Source organism: Pan paniscus, chromosome 19 (genome assembly GCF_029289425.2).
Source record: "Pan paniscus chromosome 19, NHGRI_mPanPan1-v2.0_pri, whole genome shotgun sequence".
Lineage (NCBI taxonomy): Eukaryota > Metazoa > Chordata > Mammalia > Primates > Hominidae > Pan > Pan paniscus.
Genome location: NC_073268.2, coordinates 14,386,023 through 14,401,117, shown reverse-complemented (window position 1 = coordinate 14,401,117; position 15,095 = coordinate 14,386,023). Strand labels below are relative to the sequence as shown.

Here is a 15,095-nt window from a genome sequence, read left to right as displayed (position 1 = left end):
GCAGCAACATTTGCCGTTCACCAATATCCGCTGTTCTGCAGCCTCCGCTGCTGATACCTAGGCAAACAGGGTTTGGAGTGGACCTCCAGCAAACTCCAACAGAACTGCAGCTGAGGGTCCTGACTGTTAGAAGAAAAACTAACAAACAGAAAGGACATCCACACCAAAACCCTATCTGTACGTCACCATCATCAAAGACCAAAGGTAGATAAAACCACAAAGATGGGGAAAAAACAGAGCAGTAAAACTGGAAACTCTAAAAATCAGAGTGCCTCTCCTCCTCCAAAGGAATGCAGCTCCTCACCAGCAATGGAACAAAGCTTAATGGAGAATGACTTTGACAAGTTGAGAGAAGAAGGCTTCAGATGATCAAACTACTCTGAGCTAAAGGAGGAAGTTCAAACCCATGGCAAAGAAGTTAAAAACCTTGAAAAAAAATTAGACGAATGGCTAACTAGAATAACCAATGCAGAGAAGTCCTTAAAGGACCTGATGGAGCTGAAGACCAAGGCATGAGAACTATGTGACGAATGTACAAGCCTCAGTAGCTGATTCGATCAACTGGAAGAAAGGGTATCAGTGATGGAAGATCAAATGAATGAAATGAAGTGAGAAGAGAAGTTTAGAGAAAAAAGAATAAAAAGAAACGAACAAAGCCTCCAAGAAATATGGGACTATGTGAAAAGACCAAATCTACATCTGATTGGTGTACCTGAAAGTGACGGGGAGAATGGAACCAAGTTGGAAAACACTCTGCAGTATATTATCCAGGAGAACTTCCCCAATCTAGCAAGGCAGGCCAACATTCAAATTCAGGAAATACAGAGAATGCCACAAAGCTACTCCTTGAGAAGAGCAACTCCAAGCCACATAATTGTCAGATTCACCAAAGTTGAAATGAAGGAAAAAATGTTAAGGGCAGCCAGAGAGAAAGGTTGGGTTACCCACAAAGGGAAGCCCATCAGACTAACAGCTGATCTCTCAGCAGAAACTCTACAAGCCAGAAGAGAGTGGGGGCCAATATTCAACATTCTTAAAGAAAAGAAATTTCAACCCAGAATTTCATATCCAGCCAAACTAAGCTTTATAAGTGAAGGAAAAATAAAATCCTTTACAGACAAGCAAATGCTGAGAGATTTTGTCACCATCAGACCTGCCTTGCAAGAGCTCCTGAAGGAAGCACTAAACATGGAAAGGAACAACTGGTACCAGGTGCTGCAAAAACATGCCAAATTGTGAAGACCATCGATGCTAGGAAGAAACTGCATCAACTCATGAGCAAAATAACCAGCTAACATCATAATGATAGGATCAAATTCACACATAACAATATTAACCTTAAATGTAAATGGGCTAAATGCTCTAATTAAAAGACTCAGACTAGCAAATTGGATAAAGAGTCAAGACCCATCAGTGTGCTGTATTCAGGAAACCCATCTCATGTGCAGAGACACACATAGGCTCAAAATAAAGGGATGGAAGAAGATCTACCAAGCAAATGGAAAACAAAAAAAGGCAGGGGTTGCAATCCTAGTCTCGGATAAAACAGACTTTAAACCAACAAAGATCAAAAGAGACAAAGGAGGGCATTACATAATGGTAAAGGGATCAATTCAACAAGAAGAGCTAACTATCCTAAATATATATGCACCCAATACAGGAGCACCCAGATTCATAAAGCAAGTCCTTAGAGACCTACAAAGAGACTTAGACTCCCACACAATAATAATGGGAGACTTTACCACCCCACTGTCAACATTAGACAGATCAACGAGACAGAAAGTTAACAAGGATATCCAGGAATTGAACTCAGCTCTGCACCAAGCAGACCTAATAGACATCTACAGAACTCTCCACCCCAAATCAACAGAATATACATTCTTCTCAGCACCACACCGCACTTATTCCAAAATTGACCACAAAGTTGGAAGTAAAGCACTCCTCAGCAAATGTAAAAGAAAGGACATCATAACAAACTGTCTCTCAGACCACAGTGCAATCAAACTAGAACTCAGGATTAAGAAACTCACTCAAAACCACTCAACTACATGGAAACTGAACAACCTGCTCCTAAATGACTACTGGGTACATAACAAAATGAAGGCAGAAATAAAGATGTTCTTTGAAACCAATGAGAACAAAGACACAACATACCAGAATCTCTGGGACACATTTGAAGCAGTGTGTAGAGGGAAATTTATAGCACTAAATGCCCACAAGAGAAAGCAGGAAAGATCTAAAATTTACACCCTAACATCACAATTAGAAGAACTAGAGAAGCAAGAGCAAACACATTCAAAAGCTAGCAGAAGGCAAGAAATAACTAAGATCAGAGCAGAACTGAAGGAAATAGAGACACAAAAAACCCTTCAAAAAAATCAATGAATCCAGGAGCTGGTTTTTTGAAAAGATCAACAAAATTGATAGACTGCTAGCAAGATGAATAAAGAAGAAAAGAGAGAAGAATCAAATAGACGCAATAAAAAATGATAAGGGGGATATCACCACCGATCCCACAGAAATACAAATTACCAGCAGAGAATACTATAAACACCTCTACACAAATAAACTAGAAAATCTAGAAGACATGGATAAATTCCTCGACACGTAAACCCTCCCAAGACTAAACCAGGAAGAAGTTGAATCTCTGAATAGACCAATAACAGGCTCTGAAATTGAGGCAATAGTTAATAGCTTACCAACCAAAAAAAATTCCAGGACCAGACGGATTCCCAGCCGAATTCTACCAGAGGTACAAGGAGGAGCTGGTATCATTCCTTCTGAAACTATTCCAATCAATAGAAAAAGATGGAATCCTCCCTAACTCATTTTATGAGGCCAGCACCATCCTGATACCAAAGCCAGGCAGAGACACAACAAAAAAAGAGAGAATTTAATACCAATATCCCTGATGAACATTGATGCAAAAATCCTCAATAAAATACTGGCAAACTGAATCCAGCAGCACATCAAAAAGCTTATCCACCATGATCAAGTGGGCTTCATCCCTGGGATGCAAGGCTGGTTCAACATATGCAAATCAATAAACATAATCCAGCATATAAACAGAACCAATGACAAAAACCATATGATTATCTCAATAGATGCAGAAAAGTCCTTTGACAAAATTCAACAACGCTTCATGCTAAAAACTCTCAATAAATTAGGTATTGATGGGACATATCTCAAAATAATAAGAGCTATCTATAAGAAACCCACAGCCAATATCATACTGAATGGGCAAACACTGGAAACATTCCCTTTGAAAACTGGCACAAGACAGGGATGCCCTCTCTCACCACTCCTATTCAACATAATGTTGGAAGTTCTGGCCAGGGCAATTAGGCAGGAGAAGGAAATCAAGGGTATTCAATTAGGAAAAGAGGAAGTCAAATTGTCCCTGTTTGCAGATGACATGATTGTATATCTAGAAAACCCCATTGTCTCAGCCCAAAATCTCCTTAAGCTGATAAGCAACTTCAGCAAAGTCTCAGGATACAAAATCAATGTGCAAAAATCACAAGCATTCGTATACACCAATAACAGACAAACAGAGAGCCAAATCATGAGTGAACTCCCATTCACATTTGCTTCAAAGAGAATAAAATACCTAGGAATCCAATTTACAAGGGATGTGAAGGACCTCTTCAAGGAGAACTACAAACCACTGCTCAATGAAATAAAAGAGGATACAAACAAATGGAAGAACATTCCATGCTCATGGGTAGGAAGAATCAATATTATGAAAATGGCCATACTGCCCAAGGTAATTTATAGATTCAATGCCATCCCCATCAAGCTACCAATGACTTTCTTCACTGAATTGGAAAAAACTACTTTAAAGTCCGTATGGAACCAAAAAAGGGCTGGCATTGCCAAGTCAATCCTAAGCCAAAAGAACAAAGCTGGAGGCATCACGCTACCTGACTTCAAACTATACTACAAGGCTACAGTAACCAAAACAGCATGGTACTGGTACCAAAACAGAGATGTAGACCAATGGAACAGAACAGAGCCCTCAGAAATACTGCCGCATATCTACAACCATCTGATCTTTGACAAACCTGACAAAAACAAGAAATGGGGAAAGGAGTCCCTATTTAATAAATGGTGCTGGGAAAACTGGCTAGCCATATGTAGAAAGCTGAAACTGGATCCCTTCCTTACACCTTATACAAAAATTAATTCAAAGTGGATTAAAGACTTACATGTTAGACCTAAAACCATAAAAACCCTAGAAGAAAACCTAGGCAATACCATTCAGGACATAGGCATGGGCAAGGACTTCATGTCTAAAACACCAAAAGCAATGGCAACAAAAGCCAACATTGACAAATGGGATCTAATTAAACTAAAGAGCTTCTGCACAGCAAAAGAAACTACCATCAGAGTAAACAGGCAACCTGCAGAATGGAAGAAAATTTTTGCAGTCTACTCATCTGACAAAGGGCTAATATCCAGAATCTAGAATGAACTCCAACAAATTTACAAGAAAAAAACAAACAACCCCATTAAAAAATGGGCAAAGGATATGAACAGACACTTCTCAAAAGAAGATATTTATGCAGCCAAAAGACACACGAAAAAATGCTCGTCATCACTGGCCATCAGAGAAATGCAAATCAAAACCACAATGAGATACCATCTCACACCAGTTAGAATGGCGATCATTAAAAAGTCAGGAAACAACAGGTGCTGGAGAGGATGTGGAGAAATAGGAACACTTTTACACTGTTGGTGGAACTGTAAACTAGTTCAACCATTGTGGAAGTTAGTGTGGCGATTCCTCAGGGATCTAGAACTAGAAATACCATTTGACCCATCCATCCCATTACTGGGTATATATACCCAAAGGATTATAAATAATGCTGCTATAAGGACACATGAACACGTATGTTTATTGCGGCACTATTCACAATAGCAAAGACTTGGAACCAACCCAAATGTCCAACAACGATAGACTGGATTAAGAAAATGTGGCACATATACACCATGGAATACTATGCAGCCATTGCAGGGACATGGATGAAGCTCTAAACCATCATTCTCAGCAAACTATCGCAAAGACAAAAAACCAAACACCGCATGTTCTCACTCATAGGTGGGAATTGAACAATGAGAACACATGGACACAGGAAGGGGAACATCACACACCAGGGCCTGTTGTGGGGTGGGGGGAGGGGGGAGGGATAGCATTAGGAGATATAACTAATGCTAAATGATGAGTTAATGGGTGCAGCACACCAACATGGCACAAGTATACATATGTAACAAACCTGCACGTTGTGCACATGTACCCTAAAACTTAAAGTATAATAAAAAATAAAATAAAATTCACCTTAAAAAAATAAATAAATAAAATTCCAGGCCAAAAAAAAAAGATAATTCAAATATTTTAAAAAGTTATGTATCAAATTTATAAATGCTGCTTTAAATAAATATTCAAAGGACTTTAAGTAAGTTTGAAGTAGGAGCAATTATTAGTCGAAAGCAGCTTAAAGTAATTGCTAATATCTGCTAAATTTAAAAATAGTTTATCTGTGAACCGGACTTATGAAAACCTTAAGAAGTGTTTAAATAGAAGCTTAAGAAAGCCAAGTGCAATTTCTGGACCTCATTGGGATGTAATTTGGACAAACCAACTCTACCAAAATATATGGAACAATTGGTGAAATGTGATAACTAAATATTATTATACTATTAAAGAATAAGTCTTTTGTCTCTTTTTTGGTGTGATAAAGGTATTGTGGTTTTGTCAAAAGAAAAAAAAGAATCCTATGCTTAGAAATACACACTCAAATATTTAAGTGAAATATTTAACTAAAAGGACATAATATCTGGGATTAGTTTTAAAATAACTAAGCTGATGGACAGGAGTATAGATGAAGCAAGACTGGCCACATACTGCTCATTGCTGAAACTGCTGATGGCTATGTGAGGTTCTTTAGTCTATCTACTTTTGTGTATATTGCAAAAGTAGATGTACAAGTTTTAAAAAAAAATGCTTAATGAAGAAATATATTTTAAACCAGTTAAATATTAATTTTGTTAAAACCAAGTAACTTAAAAGTAGTCTTTTTCTTTTCTTTTCTTTTTTTTCTGAGGCGGAGTCTCACTCTGTCCCCCAGGCTGGAGTGCAGTGGCACGATCTTGGCTCACTGCAACCTCCGCCTCCCGGGTTCAAGCAATTCTCCTGCCTCAGCCTCCTGAGTAGCTGGGATTACAGGTGTGTGCCACAACACCCGGCTAATTTTTGTATTTTTAGTAGAGTTGGGGTTTTCACCGTGTTGGTAGGCTGGTCTCGAACTCCTGACCTCGTGATCTGCCCTCCTCAGCCTCCCAAAGTGCTGTGATTACAGCTGTGAGCCACCACATCTGGCCTAAAAGTAGTCTTTTTGTGTGCATAAAGTCACTCACAAAAATAACAACCAAACTCAGACCGAACTGCTCCTTCTTTCCTCAGGCTTCCAGAGGACAGAACTGGTGCTAGCAGGATAGGAGTGGTGAGGAAATAGGCAGCTTTCTGCTCATGATACAAAGGTACCCTGTACCAAGGTGAGCAGGCAGCTTTGAGCAGTAGTGAGATCCCCACTCTGGCCAGGCCTTTGCTGAGGGCATCTCCTGTGGGGAGATGAGGTGACAATGGCCTGTCCTGTCCCTTGAGTCCATAAGGTTCTAAGTCTTATGTGACCTTGCCCACCAGCAATCACTGCTTTAGGGAAGAGAGATCAGACTCTGGCATGCTGCTTAAGAAGAAATCTGAGGTTCCCTCTTCCTAACTTACATGATCACAACCCATCTGCTGTCAGCTGTTGAGTTTTGAGGAGCACAGCTTGGCCTCACCTACTCTAATCCTTTTTGTAAGGTCATGGAAGAGATTGCTTCCCAGGAGAAAAATATTACAGCTCTTGAAAAGGCCATCCTTGACCAAGAAGGGCCAGCCAAGGTGGCTCATACGCGCTTGGAGACCAGGACACACCGGCCGAACGTGGAGCTGTGTCGTGATGTCGCACAATATAGGCTAATGAAGGAGGTTCAAGAGATCACCCACAATGTTGCAAGGTAGGCTAGCAGCCAGTGGGCAGAGGGCCCTCAGGTCTCAATCCCAACCTGGATATCAAGCAGAGGCTAGATAGTGACCAGCAGGGTGAATGAAGCCAGCCTGCTCTGGAATGCTTGAGGAATGCCCCCTAGAGGGCAGTCTCCACCACCTCCCGCCAAAATTGTTGCCTTGGAGAAAATGGATCCCAATATTGAATGATTCTAAAGAAGCCCAAATCCAGATGTTTAGGTCAAATCTGCAGTTTTAAACATCAGCATTTCATAAGGTGTCTACGTCATGAATCTGGCCTGTGGCCGCCAAATTGAAATCTCTGTCTTTTTTTTTTTTTCATGGCCTTTTCAGTATGCATTTTATTCTAAAATTAGTGAGATCTCTGTCTTCATGAGGAGAGAGGAAGGGGAAGAGCACATATCAATTTGGCTCCTGCACTGAACACTGGGGAACATTCTTTCCCTTGAAAAAGCAATGCATAGAGAGAAATTATTCTCTTCTCTTCTTCCCTTTCTCCTAGATTGAAGGAAACTTTAGCCCAAGCTCAGGCAGAGCTGAAAGGGCTGCATCGCAGACAGCTTGCCCTGCAGGAGGAGATCCAGGTCAAAGAGAACACCATTTATATCGACGAAGTGCTGTGTATGCAGATGAGGAAATCCATCCCACTTCGGGATGGGGAAGACCATGGGGTCTGGGCTGGGGGCCTCCGCCCTGATGCTGTCTGCTAATAGTAGGGCTAGTTCCAATTCTCATTAAACCACATTGTAAACAGTAGTTACAGTAGTACAGAGCTCTCATTTCAGGCTGGCGGGGCCTCTAGCCAGCCTGCTGCAACCTCTTGGCTGGCATTCCAAGCCTGCTCAGGGGGCTGATTTTGGGGCGAGTTTCTTTTCTTATGCTGGTGTGGTGTTTGCCTAACAATTCAACTCCATATTTTAGCACAGGCCACTCTTACAATATCACAGGACTTGGGGCCCCAGGACAGGGTTTCAAGACATTTCAGTTCAGATTCAATTCAATAAAGTAGTTGGGCTGGATCACCTATGTAGACCATGCCCTTCTTGCTCATGAGATGGGATGCTAACCTTTCTCTTGGCTCTCAAAATTTCTTTTCTCTAGAAAATAATGTGTTTTTTTCCTCTTAAGTACTCAAATAACATAAAGAAAAAGAACAAAATTCCATTCATTCAAGTCAATGGGTTCAAGTCAATGGTTAAGACTGTAGGTTCCGGAGTCCACCATCTGAGTATAGGATCTACAATAGTCCCTACTCACAGGGCTATGGGGGCGTTGAATGAGATCACCTCCGTAAAGGGCTTCATACTGAGCCTGTATCATGGGGCAGTGAGTGTTTAATGAATGTGAGCCATTGTGAGCAGTCCCACCCTATACCAACATAATTTCTGCACAATTGTACTCATGGCATAAACTCAATTTCAGGATTATTTTTTTCCTTCGCTGCTAATTATTGCAAGCCTCTGTTCATGTTGCTAAATTGTCTTTATAATTATTTTAATGGTTACGTACCTCTTTACAAGTTTTCAGCAAGACTGTTTTATATACTTACTGTTTCTTTTCCAAAAAGAGTTCAACTTGTGGGAGGCTGCCTTCCGCTGAGCTGCAGCAGGTCAGAGATCTATGTGGGTGACTGTCAAAGGAAGACATTTGCTGTGGGAAACTGCTCATTTGTTCCTTATTCCGCTAACATTGAAGGAACGCTTTCCACGGACGAGGCTTACCATCTCAGCACCCTCCCATGTGTGAAGCTGCTGCTACACTCTGCTAACATTTGGTTCCCCGGTGCTCATGGACACCTGACGGTGTGGGGCTCAGGAGACCTAGCTTCTAGTTGCAACACTGCCAGGAAAGTTTCTCTCCTTCTTTAGGGCCACCTGTAAAGTAAGGAATGGACTATATCGTCTGGAACTCTTCCTGTCCTTGCTGTTCCCTGAATCTGGCTGTCTAGCTGCACATACGGTGTCATAGGGCACAATGATAATGCAGAGTGTGGGCCTAATTCCTGGGAGCTTTGCAATCTAGGTGCTCCTTGGTCCAGAGACTCTTTGCCATCAGAAAGGGATGTTCCCAATCTGGGATGGAGAAACCCCCCTTTGAGGCCAAAAGCACTGGCTTAATTCTGTTAATTCCGATCTATGCCACCCCAGTGCTGAACGTCTCCTCTCAGAGTGCTCAGCAAATACACAGCCCTTCCCATGCCTCAATCAAGGAGGGAGGCCCCTCTCTGCTCACTGGGAAGCCTCTGGGTGCTCTTCTGCTCTGGCTCGGAAGAGTCCAAATAAGCCTTCCCAGCTCACTGGGCAGACCTCAGAGTTTCTGCTAACTTAGCAGGGTTTTGAGGTCTGTCCCAGAGGATGTGGCCGGCAGGGTGTGAAGACACTGGGCAAAATCCTTCCTTGTGAATACAGCTCTCAGAGGCAGCCAGCCTCAGTGGTGGATTCAGATCCCAGGCTCTGCAGGGAGATGTGATTCAGATCAGCTGGTGGATCAGCTCCACGCTCTACCTGTGATGTGATCCCCGCCAAGTTACTCAACTGCCCCGAGCTTCAGTTGCCTAATCTGTAAATAAGACTAATAAAGCCTAGATCGGCGAGATAACGTGTGGAAGACTCTCAACACAGTGTCTGGAACATGGTGCTTTTAAGGGAAATGTGATTTTGATTATGGTTGAGGCCATTTCTCAACATGTAGACATAAAATGCGGAAACATCTAAGATTTCAAGAAAGCAATGTTTTGTTAGTAAATCTGCTCGTGCAATTCCTAGGTCTTATTGGGTATCAATGTGTTTCACAAATGAAATCTGGTCTTAGCCTGTGTTTCATGAAGGACATTTGCAATTAGCCCACGGTTGCAAAAGCCTTTGTAGCTACTGATGAAGGCCACCCTGTTCTGTACCCCTCTGACCCATCCAAGCCAGATATCTTTTTAAGATAAAGTACAACTTTCGTCCTAGATAACACAAAATTTATTTTTAAATACCATCACTTAAATTGGGAGTCATTTAAACTTGAATTTTCTTAACATAGAACCAAAGTTGAACGTGTCTGTAATCCACATAATTAAAAGAAACACAGGAGCAAAGTTTCTATCTCTTCCGTGGTTCATTTGGCAGTGATGAGTGGGAATTCTCTCGGGTAGCACAGGATTTGGCACACTGGGAAAATCTCCGGAAGGTTGTTTTTCTCCCAGAGTACCCAATCTAGGTACTTCTCTGTTCTGTGGATTCTGTTGCCTGCCACTCACCCTAACCCAGAGAGTCCATGTCTTGTCATCTTTGCCCTCCACCACCACTCTAGCATGCTCTGGGGGTGCCAGGCTTGGGAGTGACAAGGTCAGAGCCACCCTCCCAGGGGAGCAGGATCATATTTGGGTAACAGTAATGAGTAATGGCATTAGAACCCACCTTTGGTTCCCGTTCAGTCTGGGCTCCATTTAAATGTAGTTTCTCATTCATTCATGCCCAGCCCTGATTCTTTCATGAGTCCATTTTTCTGTGGCTTATGTAGGTATGACACAACCTCAGGCCATCCCAGATAATTGACTGATGGGCAACAATAGTGATGACCTGTCACGCTCGGCTGTGATCCACAGTTCATAAAGTGACTTCTTGTATATTTTCTCATCAAATCTTTACAAAAACCTGAAGAGGCTGGTATGATTACTAGCTCCATTTTATAGATGGGATGCTGGCCTTTATGTCAGACACACCAAGGTTCAAATCCTGGCTCACTCTTCCTCTTACTGTGTGACCTAGGGTAAGTTGCTTAGCCTCTCTGTGCCTCTGTTCTGTTGTCTCAGAGTCATGAGGCCTACACTGTCCTTGTGATCCACATAGCCCTTTTCTGGTGTAGCACTTTGCCATCCCAGGCTCCGGGATAGAGGAGGCTAGTGAGATTTTTGTGGTTTCCAATAAATATTCTTACAGCCTACTGTTGACAAGTGCAGATACCCAAAGCTACAAAACTAACAAGAAATTAATAGGAACACGGATGCTGGATTCTGAGCTCCCTATCATAAGGAATAAAGTACCTGATCACGAGTCAAGCTGGTATCTCTCTCCCCCCAGGCAAAAGAGAGACCTATCCTTGCAGCTGCTTAGACCTGCTGGCTAACCCATTGGTCTCTTGTGCAAACAGTCCTCTACTGGCGGGGGAGAGGAAGGAAAGAGGGAGTGGATGAAAAACACGAGGAATGGAGGGCTCCACCTCAGACACTAGTGTTGCAAAGGACACACACCAGGGCAGGGCTGGTGGCCATACAGTCAACAGACTCGTGTAGTTAATTTATTTTTACAGGGCATATGTAGTATTGAGGCAAACCAAGTCTGACTTACAGAAAATAGCCCAAGGAAGGAAAATAGGGAGCTGGAAAGAAGAAAGTCTTTCAGCTCTGCTTAATGAAGTGAAGAAGTGGCTCCCACGATCTCACTTTAAGTCCATTGACTAGAATTCTAGCTTCCAAAGGTCACTCTGCTACTGGGATCTAGTTTCTGTGGCCACCTGATAAGGATGAGCTAACCTTTAACTGAGACCAGATCTGAAGTAAATTAAGTAAACATTCTTTGTTAATCACTGGCACTTGTGTTTTTGACAATGAGCTAACAGTGTTTAAGATCTGGCTTAAAGGCAACACTCTCCACTCTTGCAAAAGAGGCTCCACATTTTCCAGGCTTTGATGAGAACTTCGACATAAACGTCAAACACAGTTCCTGCATCCTAACTGATTCTGAGGCCTTGTAAAACCTGCCAAAATAATAGTTCCAGATACATCCATAAATCAATGAAAACCATATTTAACAGAAAGAGAATAACCTTATTTAGGAGAATCATCATATACAGTCTACCTAACACCACTGCTAAAATATTGGAAATGAACTTGGTCCATAAGAAAGGTACTTGGAGGCCTGGTGTGGTGGCTCATGCCTGTAATCCCAGCACTTTGGGAGCCCACGATGGGTGGATCACCAAGGTCAGGAATTCAAGACCAGCCTGGCCAACATGGTGAAACACCATCTCTACTAAAAAAAAAATACAAAAATTATCTGGGTGTGGTGGCGGGTGCCTGTAATCCCATCTACTTGGGAGGCTGAGACAGGAGAATCGCTTGAACCCAGGAGGCAGAGGTTTCAGTGAGCTGATATCATACCACTGCATTCCAGCCTGGGCAACAAAGAGCAAACCTCCGTCTCAAAAAAAAAAAAAAAAAAAAAAAAAAAAGAAAGAAAGAAAGAAAGGCACTCGGTCACAATCAATTGTTCTATTTGCTGCTACCTGAAGAAGACTAATATGTTTAATTCAGAAGACAATTTTCCAAGTCTTTTTTCCTCTACGTAAAATTTTTCTCAGCTAATTCTCCAAAGTTAGTGGTGCGATTTTTTATCCCTCCCAGTTGTTAATTTTATAATTGGAGAACCCCTTATATCACTGGTCCTTCTTGTGTGAAGATCTGGCACACAGAGTCAGCTGGGCTTTAAACTTGGGGGCTTCCACACCCTGGGAAAATGCCAACATCAGTCACTGTCTCAAACACCACCAGAAAACACTCCTGAGAGATCATCAGTTGAAAAAATGAATATTAGAAAAAGTTTTAAATCCCACATGCAATTTCTCAGGCAAGTAAACAGTTCATTCTTGCGTGGTGGCATTAACGGTGTCAATGTTAAATGAAAGCCAGTTAGAAACCGTAGGGTGTTATGGAACAATTAGGTACCTTAATCCACTGAAACAAATGAGGAAAGTATAAACAGTCAAGTTTCTAGCTTATTGGTTCCTAAGATTCCTAATAGCCAGTGGGAGTGGAGAGGAAAGATTCCTCAGAGTGGACCCAGATCCTAGACTTATACTCCTAAGAGCATGAAAAGTAAATCTGCATCCTCGTTCTCACCAAGTGAATGGCAAGTGGCCACTGGTCCAAATACCACAGCAATGGCTTGATTTATTCTTTTCCCTGGATCATCCCCTGAAAACAGATTAATGTTCAAAATTACAGAACAGCTTAGACATTTAGGTGTGATGTTAGCATTTGGTCACATATTTGCTTGGGATGTTTCTGCCATAGGTAATCAACCCAATGGTATTAGAACCCCACTTTGGTTCCCATGCAGTCTGGGCTCCATTTAAATGTAGTTTCTCATTCATTCATGCCCAGCCCTGATTCTTTCATGAGTCCATTTTTCTGTGGCTTATGTAGGTATGACACGACCTCAGGCTATCCCAGATAATTGACTGATGGGCGACAATAGTGATGACGTGTCACACTCAGCTGTGATCCACAGTTCATAAAGTGACTTCTTGTATATTTTCTCATCAAATCTTTACAAAAACCTGAAGAGGCTGGTATGATTACTAGCCCCATTTTATAGATGGGATGCTGGCCTTTATGTCAGATACACGAGGGTTCAAATCCTGGCTCACTCTTCCTCTTACTGTGTGACCTAGGGTAAGTTGCTTAGCCTCTCTGTGCCTCTGTTCTGTTATCTCAGAGTCATGAGGCCTACACTGTCCTTGTGATCCACATAGCCCTTTTCTGGTGTAGCACTTTGCCATCCCAGGCCCTGGGATAGAGGAGGCTAGTGAGATTCTTGGGGTTTCCAATTGACCAATGCATGTCAGGGAAATTTCTTCCTCTTAGCAAGTGTAGATACATCCCAAGGGCACCTTTCTAGGCAGGGGTTTCTACGTATCAGATCAGCAGGTAACTGCCTAATTTAAGACTGAAGTTTTTGAAAGATCATTGTCAAGTTCCAAATCACCATTTCCTAGAAAGGCCGAGTCAGCGTCTTGCCAGGATACCACCTCTGCAACAGCAGAGAGTGTGGGGCAGTGAAAGGAGAGGGTGAGATTCGAATTCCTGCTCTGCACAAAGTGGCTGTGAGGCTTCAGGGAAGTTACTTATCTGATCTTCCTTTTCTTGGTCTGTAAATCAGATGAAGAACATTCTTCTTGCCAGGATGTTGTGAAGATAAAATGAGTTATGGTATGTACAGTGCCTGATGTACTGGGTTCCCATTAAATGGTACCCAGTTTCTTCTTAAATGAGTTAGTTTCCAATATTTTGAGAAAAAGCATCTGTGAACTAAGAGTAAATATTGAAAAGTAGTACCAGGGCTTTAAAAAGTCCAAATTTGTCCAGGCACGGTGGCTCACGCCTGCAATCTCAGCACTTTGGGAGGCTGAGGTGGGTGGACCACCTGATGTCAGGAGTTTGAGACCAGCCTGGACAACATGGTGAAACCCCGTTTCTGCTAAAATTACAAAAATTAGCCAGGCGTGGTGGTGGCTCCTGTAATCCCAGCTACTCGCTAGGCTGAAGCAAGAGAATCGCTTGAACCCAGGAGGCAGAGGTTGCAGTGAGCTGAGATCACGCCACTGCGTTCTAGCAGAGTGAAACTGTCTCAAAAAAAGAAAAAAATAAAAATAAAAAGTACAAATTACCTTTCTCCCTCTTTCTTTCTTTTCTTTTCTTTCTTTCTTTCTCTTTCTTTCCTTCCTTTCTCTTTCTCTTTCTTTCTTTCCTTCCTTTCTTCTTTCTTTCTTTTGCTCTCTCTTTCTTTCCTTCCTTTCTCTCTTTCTTTCTTTTCTTTCTTTCCCTCCCTCCCTTCTTCTTCTTTTTCTTTCTCTTTCTTTCTTTCTCTCTCTCTCTCTCTTTCTTTCTTTCTTTCTTTCTTTCTTTCTTTTTTCTTTCTCTTTTGACTGAATCTTGCTCTGTCACCCAATCTGGAGTTCAGAAGCGTGATCAGGGCTCACTGCAGCCTCGACCTCCCCAGGCTCAGGTGATCCTCCTTCCTCAGCCTCCTGAGTAGCTGGGACCACAGAAAAGTACAAATTTCAAAACAATATATCCCACATTTATTGAGCACCTATCATGTAGCAGGCGTAGTGGGGAGGGAGGTGAAGCGACAATAACCATGATAGCTGTGAGAACAGCCTTGGGGATCAGGAACAACTTCCTGGAAGAGGAGCCGCCTAAACTGAGACAGGAAGGATGACGATGAGCCTGTCTGAAACAGCCATTACCAATGGG

At 42.2% G+C, this 15,095-nt stretch overlaps 1 protein-coding gene across 1 annotated transcript in view; it reads left to right on the top strand.

The window, feature by feature from the left end:
• TEKT1 (tektin 1) overlaps nucleotides 1-13,762 on the top strand; it is a 40,184-nt gene extending 26,422 nt beyond the window's left edge. The window contains exons 7-8 of the mRNA XM_003810130.5: nucleotides 6,866-7,062; nucleotides 7,575-13,762. Coding sequence (XP_003810178.1) covers nucleotides 6,866-7,062; nucleotides 7,575-7,782 — 405 coding nt within the window. The 3' untranslated portion in view covers nucleotides 7,783-13,762. The remainder of the gene's footprint in view (nucleotides 1-6,865; nucleotides 7,063-7,574) is intronic.
• The last annotated feature ends 1,333 nt before the right edge of the window (nucleotides 13,763-15,095 follow it).